The 19,915-nt window shown below is 42.6% G+C and overlaps 2 protein-coding genes across 2 annotated transcripts; both read right to left on the minus strand.

Annotated features, from left to right (window-relative positions):
* Nucleotides 1–3,907: 3,907 nt before the first annotated feature.
* On the minus strand, nucleotides 3,908–4,810 carry LOC133139996 (beta-2 adrenergic receptor-like). Its single transcript, XM_061259489.1, has one exon. The coding sequence runs from the start codon at nucleotides 4,808–4,810 to the stop codon at nucleotides 3,908–3,910; it is 903 nt and encodes a 300-aa protein (XP_061115473.1).
* An 11,308-nt stretch (nucleotides 4,811–16,118) lies between these two features.
* LOC133139997 (adenosine receptor A2b-like) lies at nucleotides 16,119–17,021 on the minus strand. Its single transcript, XM_061259490.1, has one exon. The coding sequence runs from the start codon at nucleotides 17,019–17,021 to the stop codon at nucleotides 16,119–16,121; it is 903 nt and encodes a 300-aa protein (XP_061115474.1).
* Nucleotides 17,022–19,915: the final 2,894 nt, after the last annotated feature.

Here is a 19,915-nt window from a genome sequence, read left to right on the forward strand (position 1 = left end):
TTCCTCCCCCACAAACATTTTTACGGTTATTAAGAAGTCTTACAAAATCGGATTATCGGATGCTATAAACCTTTTAATAATAATGATGAACGATTATAAATGTTAAAGTTCCACCAAATCAATCCATATAGCGAACTGAGTTTGATTTTTGTTTACCATGGAATATATGAATTGGGCGCAACCTGCGCCCTTTAGCAAATATATCAAACAATATATCAAATATATCGACCTAAAATATTATTGCATAGTAACGATAAAACCATGGTCAGTATGTGAAGAATGCAGGTGTGACAACCTTGATTAAGGCCTACATAATCTTCTCTCGCGACAGCATGCACATACCGTAAGTTTAGCTACTAAATAGCCAAATGTTTATGTAGCTATATTAGCAATGTGTTCTTGGGGTTGTATTCTTAAATAATACAAAGTAGCCTGATGCTGGTTCGATTCAAGTGGAGAGACAAAGCACAAAGCCACAGCGACGTGTCCCTTTTAACATGTGGTTGTATGTGGCCTGTTCCTTGTCATTCGTATTCAAGTTTAGTAGGCCTTAGTAGGCAGTGATACAATCCGTTTAGATTCATGTCTACTGTCAGCTCATAATCCTTGCGACGCCCAATCGCCCGATACAGACAGACAAGCACTCCCCTACTTATTTTGACCAGCGGAAGCCCCCTAACAATCCGTCCAAAGAGGCCAACAAAAGGCTTCCCCTGACACCATGCGGTTGCCATGCAAACTGCACGGCCGACCGAAATCAGAATTAGACAGGGATTTCCAGCCACTGTTACCGAAACATATTTACGCAAGAATCAATGGGAAATAATATATCATCATAATATATTCATAATATATTCGTGAAGAACTGCTATATGACACACACACACAATTATTGTTTTGAATATATATACGAACATTAATGAATAAATGAAAATGAACGATAACAGCAATAATAATACAAGTATTAATATTTAATCACATTGAACCGTCTCATTCGGTACTTGGGGCAAAAGGGGCTGGTGCTTGCTCCACTCCATTCCCCACTCTCTCTCTCTCTCTCTCTCTCTCTCTCTCTCTCTCTCTCTCTCTCTCTCACACACACACACACACACATACACACACACACAAACTCTCTCTCTCTCTCTCTCTCTCTCTCACACACACACACACACACACATGCACACACACACACATGAAGTGAATTACAGTATTGTTGAATTACAGTATTGTTTGCTGACAAAGCAACCACATTTAGAACAATACATTATAAATACAATAAATAATAAAGCTAATTGATAATAGTCTATAAAGTAATATATTTTAAAGTTTTGCTAAGATTCTCTAAGTCTCTGAGATTATTTATCCACATTACAAGAGGAAGCATGCAGAATTACATTGCAAAGGCTTATGAATTACACAGATCAATTACATTTAAGCTTATGGAGTGCTGACTGGTGTACAACATCAGAAAAAAAGAGTAAAAATGCCTTTTAAAAGGGAGAAGTCGATTAGCTTATGCTGCCACTGTTCATGGTCAATGTCAACATGAACATTCACAAAATAATCGGCTGTGGAAGAATGTTCCTTTCCCTTGTTTTCATGTTCCACAGACCCAGATGTAGTACATGTCAGAATGGTCCATGGTGTTGGTTCAGGTTCCAGACTGAAGCTTTAATGGCTGTGACTCCCTCCAACGATCACCTGTCAGCACAAAACTCCACATGCATGTGTTGACTTATTTAGTTGACTTATTTGTCTTACAATATTTAGATAAGATATAAGATAATATTTCCTGTCACGAAAAATGTATGCATACAGTATATTACAGTTTTTTACAAGTTTGTGGTCAGTTTTCAAAAGCTTAGACACAAGACTCAAAACGGAAGAAATCTTCAAATTCCAAAATCATTGGTTCAAATAACTGATTTATCCTGAAATACTATAGGAACAGTTGTTTAGATTACCTATCAAGATAACTATAGCTTCACTGTTTAGTAGTTTTTACAATACTTCAATATTGCAATTTCTGTGGTTCTATTGTTCTAAATAAATGGAATAGTAGAGACAGTAGAGTGGAATCAGTGCACAAAATCTGAATAAAAAATACAATTACAGCAAAGGTTTGTTTCAGTTCTTTACAATTGCTAACGAGCATTTTTTTGATACTGCGTTTACTTTTTCAGAGCTTTTCACACAGTTAGCACAAGAGCACTGTATGCGGACCAAACTGAATGATTTTTTCATTGCTTTTCCAAAAAATGCTAAAAATGTATTTCTCAGTCAGGCTGAACCACCAAAAACTATGCATTTCTGCAGTCTAATCTGCAGACGACTGACAGGAAATAGTGCACCTACTGTGGGGCCACGGGTTGTCTGTGTTTTTAGATCATTGTTCTATGATTGATGGAGAAATATTGTTGGAAGAAAACTAGTGCTGAGTTAGATGCATTGTAATGAATTAAAAGACAGTTGTATCATATGTAATGGTGTATTTCATTTTGAAAGGCTAATATTTTGTCGTGTTTTGGCTCAGGCAAAGATTTTTTTGGGTTTATGTGTATTGTATTGACAATATATTCAATTTTTTAAAGTTGTGTCTACAGTTTTGAAAAATGACCTCAAGGTTCAGAAATGTGTGAAACTGAAAAACTCTAATACAGTATATTTCATATACAGAAAACAATGCAATGCAACAATGTAACATACCCATCTATATTATTCATTAATATGTGATATAGGAAACATTTTGTGAAAAAAGTGGGAGACATTGAATGAACACCAGGAGTAGTGTAAGTTTGTATGAAATTATACTCTCTATTGTGATTTATTTACACGAGTGACTTTAAATGAGTCCGTTTAGAATAACTATCGCTGGCATTCAACCTACAGAGTATTCCATGTCACCAGTTTCTTCAGCGCTTTATGAATCCCAGAATCCCCCTGGACACAGGGGCTGCCCCAGAAGGTGGTGATGATTTGAACAGAGCACTAACCAGACGGGATCCACAGAGAACCTGGGTCCTCCTTCCTGTTCCAGGGACAACCCTGAGGAGAGATGAATAAATCCACATGACAGTTTCTTTCAAATGTTTACACACTAACACAGGGACTTTAAACACAATAACCAAACCCTTACACTCGCGTACTAAGCCCCTATACCACCTATACCAAGGGCGACATTAGGAGGTAAGAGCAGTCGTCTGGCTGTCGGAGGGTTGCCGGTTTGATTCCGCCCTGGGTGTGTCGAGGTGTCCCTGAGCAAGACACCTAACCCCCAAATGCTCCTGACGAGCTGGTTGGTACCTTGCATGGCAGCCAATCACCGTGAGTGTGTGTATGAATGGGTGAATGAGAAGCATCAATTGTACAGCGCTTTGGATAAAGGTGCTATATAAAAAAATGATTTTGAGAGGGGTAGTGTGGTTCTGACAGGAATGTTTAGCCAGAGATTTGTACAGTTTTTCCAGGATGATTAAATGGTATTGTGGTTTTGAGAAGATGAGATATGGTTTCAGAAAACCTGTGTAGATGATTTAAAACAACTTTAAGCAAAACAAATCTTTTGCAATAAACCGTGCAGCTGAAAAAATATTTTTGATAAATGTCTGCCTTGTCATCCGGTCATTTAAAGTTTAGCTAACAGTTCTTAGCTAAACATTCTAGTAGCAATCACTACTGGCAATTGAAAGCAATGGAGTTCTAGAACTGAGGAAAATCCAGAAATCCTACTCTTCAAAAAGGCTGCAAGCGTTCAGACCTGAACCAATAATGATGCGTTTTCGTGGTTTACACAACAGGACAACGTTTTTAGCACAAAAATAACGTTGTCCGGTTCCAAAGAGACTACATAGCAAAAAGACGACCTGTCACGACCTGTCCTGGGGTTTCTAGCTCCACGTGATTTCCCTTACCTGCGTTTTGTGCTGCACATTTTCCACACTTTGCCAAATAGCGTCTCTCGCAGTGGCGTGCAGCCTCGAATGTACAGCACGGGCGTCAAAACTGCGTTCATCCGGGGTAACATTCTCATAGGGTCCGTGCCCTCGTTTTTGAACGTGTAGCAGGTGCTTCCGAAAAAGCTGCACACTATAATGTGAATGAATATGGGCAACCAGGCGCATAGGAAGAACACAGCCACCAAAACGATGAGGTAAATGGAGGAGCGTTTGGAATCTCTTTCCACGGACGGTGGATCCCTTTCTAGCTGGTACTTTGCGATTATGAATAACCTGACGTTGAGCCCTATCATTATTATAACAGTGAAACAGTTTCCCACAAACGTACCAATGGCAGTGACCTGTCTTGCTACCCCTAGAGTCACCAGATTGATCACCCCTACGATGAAGAAAGCATACACCCAGTATGCCAAAATAACCAAAATAGTTCGGTTGCGCGTCATTCTATGGGAGTATTTGAAAGGGGCGGTAACGGCGTGGTATCTGTCAGCCTGTGCCGCTAAAATAGCCATGAAAGAGAGTCCCAGGAATGTCGGTACGATGTGGTACGTTCTTTTCGGAGAATCGTGGCTGTCTCTGACGTCAAGTACGCCGACATAGTAATAAGAAACGCCCGAACAGATGTCACTGATGCAAGTACTGAGCATGTACATAAATTGGTTTTGGCTGCGTAATGAGTCGTTAATCATAATCGAAAGAAATACAGAAAGGTTAAGAATTATTATCGCAGAAGCCAAAACTATGTTGAAGAGAAATATCACTACATTCCCAAAGCTATTGAGAGGTAATACTGGCGAAAGATCCGTTCCTGTTTCATTCAACGCATTTCTGCCCCCGCCGACCGCCGCAGACATCGCCCTACAGGTGCGCGCGCCAAGCACTGGAAGTGGCCCGTCTCGAGCCGTGCGCCACATTTTCAAAGGCACGCGGTGGGAACGGAAGTCTCGGAGGATGAGCTCGCGCGGCTGGGATGGGCATAATCTGCTCACTTCTGATCTCATTCGCTGTTATTGAGGAGAGAATATGAGCTTTTTTTTACTGGAAACATCAACAACCAAGTCCAGAAATAATAAAGCAATTCGGTTGTTAGAATTCAGGAATTCAGAAACCCAACGCCTGGAATTGTAGAAGTTTTTTTACAATCACTTTGACACTAATTTCAGAACCTTGAGGTAATTTGAAACACAAAACTCAAAACAAATCAAAATGCATTTTTCAAAACTCTAAACAAAAAAAGATATAATTACAACATACTGTGGGTTTGTTTCAGTTTTTTTTTTTAAGTTTTTTTTTTACAATTGGTCTTTTTGTGGTTCTACATAATGGGAATGGAGGAAATGTTAGAAGAGAGTGGAATCATTGAACAAAATCAGAATACTGTACAAAACAAGCATTTTCTGATACTTTTTAGAACTTTTTTTGAATGTTTCATAGTTAGCACAACAGCGCTGTATGTGGACCAAACTAAATGATTTTTTCATTGCTTATACAAAAAATCAGACTGGACCACAAAAAACTACATTTCTACAGTAAAATTTGCAAATCACTGACAGAAAATATTGCATCTACTGTAATGATTGTCAGTGTTTTTTAGATCATTGTTCCATGATTGACACAAATAAATTCTAGTGCTGGTGCTATTCCTTTGAGACATGTTTGCAATGGTTTGGTAGTTTTGATCCATTTTGTTGTGCTAAGGTGCATGTTGGTGCAGAGAGTTTTGAAAAAGTCAATTGTTAGCAATTGTAAAAAACTGTAATCATAGCAACAAAATTATAGGTACAAAAAAATCCTCCGCTGCAATAAAAGACACTGTCCTCTATAAGGACAGCCCCCCCACCTCTAAGATGAGGACCAAGGCCACCTCTCTGGAGGAGCATGATCATCTGCCATTCCATTCACCTCCTCCTCTCACTGATCTCTATTCTAACACGGATCATCTGACTGCTCCATGTTGTCACTATGTTGTTACAGGTGGATACACATCCTCACTCCTGCTCTTACCACTATGGAAGATCAATCATCAATTATTTCACACATCCTTACTCCTCTACTACTACTCCATTACCACAGTGAAACAACAATCATTAGTCATTTGAGCACCAGCTCAAACTTACAGGGGAGCATGATAACGTGTTGAAAACCCCTGTGACAAAGGATGGCGATGAAATCTTGATGTGGTAAAACTGATCCTGTTCCAAAGTAATTGGTAAATGGTATGGATGTGACAAATCATCAGTTTTAGTAACCGGTTACCATCCCATTTTCGAAACGGTTAACAGGTTGAGCGATACTGCTTATGCCCGCTAGGGGTCGTATCTTTTTTTTTTTTTTTACTTTTTTTTTTACTTTTTTTTTTACTGGATTACTATGTAATGTAATTCTATTTTCAAGCTTTATTTTTGGCCATTTCAATACTTAAATGTCAACATTGCAAGTCAGATAAAAGTAAGTCAGCCTAATTGACAAATTAAATATTTACATTGACATTGTGCAGTGTAACCTCAGAGTTGCAGAAATCTGTAGTTAAATCCCGTTTACGTCCAGGCAATGCTGGTCGATCGTCATTTAAAAAAATGCATCGGTTAAAATGTTAATTCTTCATGTTTTCATCTCTGCTATGGCTTCTGCCTGATAGACTTGATTGGCATGAAATCTGTGAATATGCTGCAGTTAACAACTTTGTTACAGACGGGGTTGTACAGTCTAAGTGGCAAAACGCAATATTTTAGTGAGTTTAACGTGTCCATTTTTCGGTGAAAGCAGGGAATTTTCGCTTTCAATATCCGATGGATAAATAGCCTAATGATAATGTTTTGTTTTATTTAACCGAAGTTCTGTTTACCGGTAGTGTCAATTCGCGTGTTAATCGGTTATCGGTAATCAATTTTGTGTAACCGGCTACAAATCAGTTTCGGTTAACCTGTAAACCGTTCACACCCTTAGTAAGTGGTTGGAATTTATATAGAGCCTTTATCCAAAGCACTGTACAATTAATGCTTGTCATTCACCCATTCACTCACACTGTCAGATGACTGCTTTTACCGCCCAAGCCAATTGGTGTAAATTTACTTATTTATCCTAAAACATTCATGATCTAAACGTGGAATGTTGTTACAAGTAATCCGTTTCCATAAAACCATGCTTTAGGAGTGATGTTGCAGTTACTTCTTATTTTGAGTAGTTGGACACATTGGTAGAAAGATGCGTTGTAATGAACAAAAACACAGTATTTTCAAACCATATTGAAACATGCATCAAGTATTTTTTCCTGCTACAGTAAAGTATTGTAAAAACAGCTAAACAGTGAAGTGATACATGTCTTTTGTGTGGGCGATCTAAACAAATGTTCCTGTAGTATTTTACGAAAAATTAGGAATTTGAACCAATGAGTGTGGAAGTGCAAGATTTCTTCAGAGATATGAATGCACAACGCACGTTCTGAACAGGCGAACAGGCTGTGTTACATTTTACATTTACATTTACATTTTAGTCATTTGGCAGACGCTTTTAATCCAAAGCGACTTACAAGTGCATAGGTTCTACCATAAGTCAGAGCATCACATCAAGAAACTACCAAAATACACAGGAAATGCTGTTCTAAACATAGTTGTCATCAGAATTTTTTTTTTTTTTTTTTTTTTTTTGGGGGGGGGTTAGACAAAGATAGGGATATCAGAAAGGAGGGGCAGGGGAAGTCAGGAGGGAGGACTAAGGTAGAGTTTGAAAAGGTGGGTTTTGAGTCTGCGTCGAAATAGGGGGAGGGATTCTGCTGTTCTGACAGTGGTAGGCAGGTCATTCCACCACTGAGGAACCAGAACGGAAAACAGGCGTGAACGTGCAGCTCGACCGCCAGGTGCACGTAGAGAGGGAACCGTAAGGCGACCAGAGCTGGCAGACCGGAGTGGTCTAGCTGGGGAGTAGGGAGTGATCAGGGATTGTATGTAAGGTGGGGCAGTCCCCTTAGCAGCCTGAAATGCCAACACTAGGGCCTTGAAACGGATGTGTGCGGCAATGGGAAGCCAGTGGAGGCCAATGAGAAGCGGGGTGACATGAGCCGACCTGGGCTGATTGGTGATCAGGCGGGCTGCAGCATTCTGGACCAGCTGGAGGGGCTTGATGACACACGCTGGGAGACCGGCTAGGAGGGAGTTGCAGTAATCCAGACGGGAAATGAGCACCTGGACTAGGAGCTGGGTGGCTTTCTCAGTCAGGAGATGACGGATACGGCGTATATTATACAGAAAGAACCTGCAGGTTCTGGCAGTGGAGGATACTTGTGGAGCCAGGGTGAGGCAGTTATCAAGAGTCACCCCAAGATTCTTTGCCGTACGGGAGGAGGAAACTACAAAGTCCTCAACAGTCAATGAGAGGTCGATTGACGGAGAGGACTTAGCAGGGATGTAGAGAGGCTCAGTTTTGGCAAGGTTGAGCTTCAGGTGATGGGAAGTCATCCACGCAGAGATATCAGCCAAGCAGGCAGAGATCCGTGTGGTGATTTGGGTGTCGGGGGGGAAGGAAATGAAGAGTTGGGTGTCATCAGCGTAGGAGTGATAAGAAAAGCCGTGGGAAGAGATAACAGAACCAAGAGACATGGTGTATAGCGAGAAGAGGAGAGGCCCAAGAACCGAGCCCTGCGGGACTCCAGTTCGTAGGGGTTGAGGGTCGGAGACTGCGCCCCTCCAAGTCACCTGGTAGGAGCGACCAGAGAGGTAGGAGGAAAACCAAGCGAGTGCAGAACCTGTGACACCCATCCCAGACAGCGATGAGAGCAGAATCTCATGGTTGACTGTATCGAAGGCGGCTGATAGGTTGAGGAAGATGAGGACAGAGGAGAGGGATTTTGCTTTAGCAGAGTGGAGTGCCTCAGTGACCGCGAGCAGGGCGGTTTCAGTGGAGTGGCCACTCTTGAAGCCAGGGGTCATGGAGATTGTTCTGGAGAAGATAAGTGGACAGTTGGGAGCAGACCGCCCGTTCCAGGGTTTTAGCGAGAAAGGGAAGAAGAGAGACAGGCCGGTAGTTGTTCAGGGCAGAGGGGTCAAGAGTAGGTTTTTTGAGGAGGGGAGTGACTCTGGCCCTCTTCAGGGAAGAGGGCATGGTGCCGGAAGAGAGGGAGGTGTTGATTAGAGAGGAGAGAAAAGGGAGAATGTCCTCAGATATAGATTGTAGGAGGGGAGAGGGGATGGGGTCAAGAGGACAGGTGGTTGGGCGGTGGGAAGTAAGGAGTTTCAGTGTGTCGGCGTCAGAGAGGGGAGAAAAGGAGGTTAGGGAGTTGGGGAGGGTAGGAGGGTCAGCAGGGGTGGAGGGTTGGGAGAAGGAATTGCGAATAGCATCGACCTTCTTTTCAAAGAAGGAGACAAAGTCATCAGGTGTGAGTGATGAGGGGGGTGGGGGGGGAGGGGGGGCCAGAAGAGAGGAGAAAGTTGAAAACAGTTTGCGGGGATTAGAGGCGGCCGCGTTAATTTTCGAGTGAAAGAAGGAAGAGGAGAAGGAGAGGCATGAGGAGAAGACACTAGATCTCCATGAGGATGAGATTAGGAGACCTGTGCCACCTCCTCTGCCAGAGGATCTGGGTGTGTGGGAAAAAGAGAAGGCAGAGGAAAGGGCAGCCGGGGTGGCCGTGTTCTCTGGTGAGAGCCACGTTTCAGTTAAAGCAAGAAAGTCAAGGTTGAGGTGGGAGACATAGGCAGATATGAAGTCTGCTTTCTGGACGGCGGACTGGCAGTTCCAGAGGCCACCAGCCACACAGAGATCAATACCAGGGGATCTGGGAGGGAAGATGAGGTTAGAGATATTCTGCCCATGTTGGCGGGAGGCGAACCTCCTACCTGACTGGGACCTGGGGAGAGGAGAGAGGACAGGGATGGGAAGGAAACACATGGAGGGAACTAGGGAGGACAAGGGGAATACTACACAGTGGAATGAGGGCAGGCAGCAAAAACAAAATCAAACATCAGGCTCTCAGACAGCCTCGATGGACACCCGTAGATAGACACCCCCGACTTTGTACACCTGCGACTTCGTACGCCGAGGCAAGTAGCCGAGGCTGCCGCACACAGCTGCCGCTGGTGCGCTACACAACTGCTTAAATAACACTGACGCCGAATACAGAAAATGCAACCAACCCACTGCAGAACAATAATGCACACTGAAGTGAGTTCAGGTGTGCCAGTACTAATAGCCTGAGCAGGGTGCAAAGTATTGGCTCCTCCTAAAAAAAAGCATAAAAGCATTTTGATCAAACTTCATCCCCCGGCAGAAAATAGTGCATCTATTCCCCTGCCACTGAGGATTAGAGGTGTAGGGTCTGAGGCAGCTGATACAGACAGCCAAAGGAGGGGCAGGGAGGGGCAGGGCAGGGAGGGGCAGGGAGGGGCAGGGCTTGGTCTGTGGGGGGAGGCCGTAGACCAGACAGGTTAAGGTAAGTGTAGCGTAGTGGTTAAGGTAAATGACTGGGACAGGCAAGGTTGGTGGTTCTAATCCCGGTGTAGCCACAATAAGATCCACACAGCCGTTGGGCCCTTGAGCAAGGCCCTTAACCCAGCATTGCTCCAGGGGAGGATTGTCTCCTGCTTAGTCTAATCAACTGTACGTCGCTCTGGATAAGAGCATCAGCCAAATGCCAATAATGTAATGTAATGTAAGGAGTGGCAGGTGCAGACACATACATACACAACACAGTCACAGCTTTTCACAATCACTTTCACACTCATTTCAGAACCTTGAGGTCATTTTTCAAAACTATAGACACAAAATTCAAAACAAATAATCAAAATACATTTTTCAAAACTCTAAACACTTTTTTTAAATTGCTTGGATACAATTTACATAAACCAAAAAAAACATTTGTTCATTGAACAATTTGCAAATGACTGACAGAAAATAGTGCACCTACCGTGATCCACTGGTTGTTTGTGTTTTTTAGATCTTTGTTCCGTGATTGATGGAGAAATCTTGTGAGAAGAAAACTAGTGCTGATGTTTTGATAGAATGATCTTTATGTTTGCTGTGTTTTGGCACATTTTTGGGATGAAATGAACTGTTGTGCCAAGCTGCATATTGGTGCACAGTTTTGAAAAGTGAATTATTAGCAATTGTAAAAACTGTACCATTTTAAAAACGGTTCAAAACCCCTGTGATAAAGGATGTTGAAATACTACATTCATGTGGTAAAATGGATCCTGTTTCAAAGTAACTTGTGTCAATAGATTTCAAAACATTCATGATCTAAATGCTGTCACAGTAATCAGTTACCATAAAACTACGCTATAGGAGCATAATGTTACACTTACAATTTTGAGGAGTTAGATTCATTAATAGATGCATTGTAATTAATGAAAAGACAGTTGTATCATATGTAATGGTGTATTTTGTATTTTATGTGTATTGTATTCACAATATATTCGATTTCTGAAAATTGTCTACAGTTTTGAAAAATGCAGTAGTATTAGTAGCAGTAGCAGTAGCAGTAGCAGCAGTAGCAGTAGTAGTAGCAGTAGTAGTAGCAGTAGTAGCAGTTATTTATTTCGGTCCTTATTAACAATTCTTGCAGAATGAAATCACATAGAAATAATCTTTAGCTTATTATACCATTTTTACATAATATATTCACATATTCAACCCTCTGACTAGTAGGTTTAGTCTATACAAAAACAAAACATTTCATACACAATAATAATCATACCTCAGTTTTATATTTAACACCTTTTTATTTATTTATTTGAATTTGCAAAGTGTACTACACATATTTTCCACAACCACTTTCAGATATACATCTATTCTTTATATTTATCCTTAACCTTGTTTTTTAACATACCTATTCCCCTAAATTCATACTGGCTCTCTCTAATTTCAAACAGACTCTGAATACAGTTAGGAAGCATATTATTTTGTGCTTCGTACAACTAGATCACAACATTTTAACCCTCCTGTTGTGTTCTGGTCAAATTTGACTGATTGAAAAGTTTTACAGACTGAAAAATGTAGTTAATTTAATCCGATTGTCATAAGGCTCCATGACTTTGTCCACACAGGGCATCTGAACATACAAAATAAAATGATATCATTATCATGTTGTCATTAAATTTTGGGTGATTTGTTTAACATTTGTGGTGTTCCCGGCCAGAAATGACTACATTCAGGCACATGCCCATTCATCAGATGGACACGCTTCCTCTACCAGAACCCCACATGCATGTGTGTTTGAGCACACACACACACACACACACATACACACACACACACACACACATACACACACAAACACACACATACGCACACACATACACACACATACACACACACATACACACACACTCACACACACACACACACACACACACACACACACACATACACACACAAACACACACATACGCACACACATACACACACACACACACACATACACACACACACACACACATACACACACATACACACACAAACACACACATACGCACACACATACACACACACACAGACACACATACACACACACTCACACACACACATACATACACACACACACACACACACACACACACACACATACACACACAAACACACACACACGCACATACATACACACACACACACACACACATACACACACAAACACACACATACGCACACACATACACACACACACAGACACACATACACACACACTCACACACACACATACATACACACACACACACACACACACACACACATACAGACACAAACACACACATACGCACACACATACACACACACACAGACACACATACACACACATGCACACAAACACACACACACACACATACACCCCCACACACACACACGCATACACACACACACAGACACACATACACACACATACACCCCCACACACACACACACATACACACACACACACATACGCCTCACTCCCCTTCTTGGCTTCCGTGGAAACCCCCACAGGATCCTTTTCCAAATATAATCTTTCCCCCATGGGAACCACACCTGTTGGCATTCTCACAAACAGTCACAACATTGTTTCAGTAATATTTAGAGCTTTTCTTGCAGCTCTGGCAAATAAAGAGGCCTTGCTCACAATTCATTCTGTGGCCACACAATGACCTAACAATATACTGTATTTGAGAATCTTGATAATATCTTTGATCAAGACACAGGTGAGGAGGGGAGAGGCCAGGAAACCGACAGTGAAGCTGCATTAGAGGAGGAAGAGTCAGAGTACGATCTAGAGCAAGAGACAACCGGTCTGGAACAATCCAGTGATGAGGAAGAGGGCCCTGCTGAAGTTGTTGTTACATTCAGGACAAAGAATGTCCTGGTCTTCATCCCCACCTGAGAGGAGAGGCTGGCTGTCGGCTGAAAATGTTATCAGGACCCCAGGGAAAGATGTCAAAATTAGCATTATATGCCATAAATGCAGTGCATATATTTGCCAGGCACATGCAACAACCACCACGTATTGTCCAACATGTGCATGTGACCACCATTGATTGTCAGATTGTGAACATTTTAATGTTATTGTTACTGTTGTTCTTTAATGTGTTCAGACATTAATTTTGTAATATGGTAAAGTTTTCATGTGTAGTTTTGTGCCTATGTCTTTACGACTAAAATCATACCGGTCAGTTTTGAACGTGAGCAGATGTTATTTTGTGGCACTATTTAATTTTTTTTTTATACTTTCAAAAAATGTTTTTCAACAATGTTCTTGTTAAACTTTGACACAGAGTAGTCTGTGATATATAGCATAATATATTTCATCTGAGTATTTGTTTTAGTTTTTTCACTCAAAAACGAGTAGTATGAGGTCAGGTCAATGAAGGGCCATCAATAGAAGTTCAAACTGCCAATGTTCACAAGAACTCGTTCAGCCTCCACAGGCCGCCTGGCGCCTCCCCCTCTCCGAACCTCCACCTCACGCTCACGACTACTGTCTGTTCTGGCTCCACGGTGGTGGAACGAACTCCCCGTTGAGGTCAGAACTGTAGAATCTCTCCGCACCTTCAAGCGCAGACTGAAGACACACCTCTTCAAGCAGCACCTGTCCCTCCCCTACCTGTTGTGTTTACCTGTGTTTTTTGCTTGTGTATTAGGATGATACCTTTGCTAGTTTTGTTTGGCTAGGTAAGAAGTTTATTTTTGCATGTTGCGGTATTACAATAAAAAAAAATATTTTTTTAAATCAGATGATCAAAAAGGCCCTTGTCCTTATCTTTGTTGTACAGGTAGCTGTTGAAATTGTACTTCCCTCTACGGTCTTTCAGCGCACTTATCCCTGGTTATGGGTATGCACTTTGTTGTACGTCACTCTGGATAAGAGCGTCTGCCAAATGCCATTAATGTAATGTAATGTGAAAGAACTCAAGTTGATAAAAAGAACACAACATCAGGTGATAATATTTGTACTATTATGCATTTATAATCAGCTATAATGGGGCGGTCATTTTTGACCAGGAGTAATGAACATGAAGCCAACACAACAGGAGGGTTAAAGCACATAATTAGTTGGTTGGTTTGTAATAATCCACTCGATTTACAATTCTTATAGCTCTCTTCTGTAACATGAAAACTGGCTACATATTGAATGAACACCAGGAGTAGTGTAAGTTTGTATGAAAGTATACTCTCTATTGTGATTTATTTACATGAGTGACTTTAAATGAGTCCTTTTAGAATAACTATCGCTGGCATTCAACCTACAGAGTATTCCATGTCACCAGTCTCTTCAGCGCTTTATGAATCCCAGAATCCCCCTGGACACAGGGGCTGCCCCAGAAGGTGGTGATGATTTGAACAGAGCACTAACCAGACGGGATCCACAGAGAACCTGGGTCCTCCTTCCTGTTCCAGGGACAACCCTGAGGAGAGATTAATAAATCCACATGACAGTTTCTTTCAAATGTTTACACACTAACACAGGGACTTTAAACACAATAACCAAACCCTTACACTCACGTACTAAGCCCCTATACCACCTATACCAAGGGCGACATTAGGAGGTAAGAGCAGTTGGAGGGTTGCCGGTTTGATTCCGCCCTGGGTGTGTCGAGGTGTCCCTGAGCAAGACACCTAACCCCCAAAGGCTCCTGACGAGCTGGTTGGTGCCTTGCATGTGTGTATGTGAGTATGAGTGGGTGAATGAGAAGCATCAATTGTACAGTGCTTTGGATAAAGGCGCAATATAAAAAAATCTGATTTTGAGATTTTGGTTTTGTGTGGAAGTGTGGTTTTGACAGGAATGTTTCATTTAGCCAGAGATTTGTACAGTTTTTCCAGGATGATTAAATGGTATTGTGGTTTTGAGAAGATGAGGTATGGTTTCAGAAAACCTGTGTAGACGATTGAAAACAACTGTTTTGCAATAAACCTTGCAGCTGAAAAAATATACTTGATAAATGTCTGCCTTGTCATCCAATCATTTAACAGTTCAGGGTGCAGAAATATGTGATTAGAATTGTATTAGCTGAACACTAGCAGCAATCACTGCTGGCAATGGAGTTCTAGAACTGAGGAAAAAAAACATTCCAGAAATCCTCCTCTTCAGAAAGGCTGCAGGCTGTACTGTTCAGGCCTCAGGTTGACAGCAGCAGCATTTGAATATTGTGATTTTGGCTTGTTGCTGTGGTGTAAATCAGTCCTTCCATTTCATTGGAACTCCATTCTTTCATCAATACTCTCTCAACGGATGTGTTAAAAACAGCACATTATAGGTAATCTTTAACACACTTCTGTGTCTAGTTGTGGACAACACATTTTGTGTTACTTTTAACACAGTTTGTGGTAAAAAGGTCTCCCTTTGTAATAAATTGTATATCTGCAACACAAAAGTGTGTCTAAAGTGAAACGAGAATAGTTACGCGTGTCAATGGATATCAACATACTAACATATCCTTTTTGAGTGTGTAGGTTAAATATAAAGTATACAGGGCAATGTGTCTTTTTGAATAATAATAATAATAATAATAATAATAATAATAATAATAATAATAATAATATACATTTTCGTGGTTTACACAACACGGCAATGTTTTTTGCACAAAAATAATGAAAATGCATGCACTGAATTGCCTTTCAATTGTGGAATTGATCCAAAGAGACTACATAGCAAAAGGACGACCTGTCACGACCTGTCCTGGGGTTTCTAGCTCCACGTGATTTCCCTTACCTGCGTTTTGTGCTGCACATTTTCCACACTTTGCCAAATAGCGTCTCTCGCAGTGGCGTGCAGCCACGAATGTACAGCACGGGCGTGAAAGCCGCGTTAATCCGGGGTAACATTCTCAGTGGGTCCGTGCCCTCGTTTTTGAACGCGTAGCAGGTGCTTCCGAAAAAGCTGCACACTATAATGTGAATGAATATGGGCAACCAGGCGCATAGGAAGAACACAGCCACCAAAACGATGAGGTAAATGGAGGAGCGTTTGGAATCTCTTTCCACGGACGGTGGATCCCTTTCTAGCTGGTACTTTGCGATTATGAATAACCTGACGTTGAGCCCTATCATTATGATAACAGTGAAAATGTTTCCCACAAACGTACCAATGGCAGTGAGCTTTCTTGCCACTCCTGGAGTCAACAGGTTGGTCACCCCTACGATAAAGAAAGCATACACCCAGTATGCTAAAATGACCAAAATAGTTCGGTTGCGTGTCATTCTATGGGAGTATTTGAAAGGTGCGGTAACGGCGTGATATCTGTCAGCCTGCGCCGCTAAAATAGCCATGTAAGAGAGCCCCAGGAACGTCGGTACGATGTGGTACGTTCTTCTCGGAGAATCGTAGCTGTCTCTGACGTCAAATAAGCCGACATAGTAATAAGAAACGCCCGAACAGATGTCACTGATGCAAGTACTGAGCATGTACATAAATTGGTTTTGGCTGCGTAATGAGTCGCTTATCATAATCGAAAGAAATACAGAAAGGTTAAGAATTATTATCGCAGAAGCCAAAGCTATGTTGAAGAGAAACATCACTACATTCCCAAAGCTATTGAGAGGTAATACTGGCGAAAGATCCGTTCCTGTTTCATTCAATGCATTTCTGCCTCTGCCGTCCGCGGCAGACATCGGCCTACAGGTGCGCGCGCCAATCACGGGAAGTGGCCCGTCTCGAGCCGTGCGCCACATTTTCAAAGGCACGCGGTGGGAACGGAAGTCTCGGAGGATAAACTCACGCGGCTGGGATGGGCATAATCTGCCCACTTCTGATCTCATTAGCTGTTATTGAGGAGAGAATACGAGCTTTTTTTTTTATTACTTGAAACATCAACAACCAAATTCAAAGTCCAGAAATAATGAAGCAATTCGGTTGTTAGAATTGAGAAATTCAGTAAACCAATGCCTGGAATTGTAGAACTAATAAAAATGAGAACTCATAAAACCCTTGATCTATAAAAAATGTTTTACAATTGTCAAACTGAACATGTGATAGAAGAAAACTACGGCAGAATAAACACGTGAATTTCAATGTGGCCACACATATATAATGTTACTATAACATTATATATAACAGCTAGGCTCCTATAACATTATACATAACACAGCTAGGCTCCTATAACATTATACATCACACAGCTAGGCCCCTACAACATTATATATTACATTATTGTCATTTTGGCAGATGCTCTTATCCAGAGCGACATACAGTTGATTAGACTAAGCAGGAGACAATCCTCCCCTGAAGCAATGCAGGATTAAGGGCCTTGCTCAAGGGCCCAACAGCTGTGCGGATCTTATTGTGGCTACACCAGGATTAGAAACACCAACCTTGCGTGTCCCAGTCATTTACCTTCACCACTACGCTACAGGCCGCCCTGTCACACAGCTAGGCCTCTATAACATTATTATCTCAACAGGAAATCAGGAAAGAAAGAAAGGGGAATGCTAAAGAGCGTCAGGGAGCCATGCTGCAGTGTGAAGAGGTGAGTCTTCAGTCTGCGTTAGACATGGGCAGGGGTTTCTGCTGTTCTGACTGCAGTGGAGAGATGGGCAGGGTTTCTGCTGTTCTGACTGCAGTGGGGAGATGGGCAGGGTTTCTGCTGTTCTGACTGCAGTGGGGAGATGGGCAGGGTTTCTGCTGTTCTGACTGCAGTGGGGAGATGGGCAGGGTTTCTGCTGTTCTGACTGCAGTGGGGAGATGGGCAGGGTTTCTGCTGTTCTGACTGCAGTGGGGAGATGGGCAGGGTTTCTGCTGTTCTGACTGCAGTGGGGAGATGGGCAGGGTTTCTGCTGTTCTGGCTGCAGTGGGGAGATGAGCAGGGTTTCTGCTGTTCTGACTGCAGTGGGGAGATGGGCAGGGTTTCTGCTGTTCTGACTGCAGTGGGGAGATGGGCAGGGTTTCTGCTGTTCTGACTGCAGTGGGGAGATGGGCAGGGTTTCTGCTGTTCTGACTGCAGTGGGGAGGTGGGCAGGGTTTCTGCTGTTCTGACTGCAGTGGGGAGATGGGCAGGGTTTCTGCTGTTCTGACTGCAGTGGGGAGATGGGCAGGGTTTCTGCTGTTCTGACTGCAGTGGGGAGATTGGCAGGGTTTCTGCTGTTCTGACTGCAGTGGGGAGATGGGCAGGGTTTCTGCTGTTCTCATCTCCTCTGCTTTCTCCTCACTTCAGAAGTGCTAATAGTTCCCGAAACTGGATCTTCGCAACGCCTATCACCTGGTCCGCATCCGAGAGGGCGACGAGTGGAAGATGGCTTTCAGTCCCCTGAGCGGCCGCTACGAGCACGTTGTGATGCCGTTTCGGTTGATTAGATTAAGCAGGAGACAGTCCTCCCCTGGAGCAATGCAGGGTTAAGGGCCTTGCTCAAGGGCCCAACGGCTGTGCGCATCTTATTGTGGCTACACCAGGGATCGAACCACCAACCTTGCGGGTCCCAGTCATGTGACTTAACCACTACCGTACAGACCGCCCTACAATAGACTCTTTGTCAAAGCCGAGAAGTGTGAGTTTTCATCGCTCCTCCATCCAGTTTCTCGGCTTTGTCGTCTCCAGGGGGCAGCTCGAGATGGATCCCGAGAAGACCTCTGCCATGTGTCGCCCATGGGGGGGTTTCTGAAATCAAAGCAATTGTAAAGAACCTGTAAGTAAATGAAAGTAAATAACACTTAATATTTCATAGCATATCCCTTGCTTGCAATAACTCCATCAAGTCTGCAACATTCTTCTTTTTTTTATGCTTTTCCAGGCTTTTACTGCAGCCTCCTTCAGTTGTAGTTTGTTTCGGGAGGGTTTTCCCTTCAATCTCCTCTTCAGGAGGTGAAATGCATGCTCAATTGGGTTAAGGTCTGGTGATTGGCTTGGCCAGTCTAAAACCTTTCACTCTTTCTCCCTATTGAAGTCCTATGTTGTGCTGCCAGTGTGTCATTGTTTTGCTGCAAGATGAAGTTCCTCACACATTGTCTGGATGAATTTCTGAGTAAGTTGGCAGACAGAATGTTTCTGTAGACTTCTGATTTCGTCCTGATGTTATCATCATGAGTTACATCATCAATAAAGATTAGTGAGCCCACTCCAGAAGCAGCCATGCAAGCCCAAGCCATGACACTTCCTCCACTGTGCTTCACAGATGAGCTTGTGTGTTTTGGATTATGAGCAAATCCCTTCTTTTTCCACACTTTGGCCTTTCCATCACTTTGGTATAGGTTAAACTTGGTCTCATCAGTCCATAAAACTTTGTTCCAGAATTATTGTGGCTCATCTCTGAACTGTGCAAATTGTATTCTCGCCTTCCGATTCTTACTACTGGTGAGTAGCTGTGAGGATCTTATTGTGGCTACACCGGGAATTGAACCGCCAACCTTTACATTATTGGCATTTGGCAGACACTCTTATCCAGAGCGACGTACAGTTGATTAGCAGGAGACAGTCCTCCCCTGGAGCAATGCAGGGTTAAGGGCCTTGCTTTGACCAGTCTGCCCATTCTCCTCTGACGTTTCTCATTAACAAGGCGTTTCTGTCTGCAGAACT

The sequence above is a fragment of the Conger conger genome, chromosome 11 (assembly GCF_963514075.1).
Source record: "Conger conger chromosome 11, fConCon1.1, whole genome shotgun sequence".
In the NCBI taxonomy this organism is placed as follows: Eukaryota; Metazoa; Chordata; class Actinopteri; order Anguilliformes; family Congridae; genus Conger; species Conger conger.

What these genes read in the sequence shown, in the direction of transcription:
- LOC133139996 (XM_061259489.1), bottom strand. Translation starts at nt 4,810, where the DNA reads ATGTCTGCGGCGGTCGGCGGGGGCAGAAATGCGTTGAATGAAACAGGA.
- LOC133139997 (XM_061259490.1), bottom strand. Translation starts at nt 17,021, where the DNA reads ATGTCTGCCGCGGACGGCAGAGGCAGAAATGCATTGAATGAAACAGGA.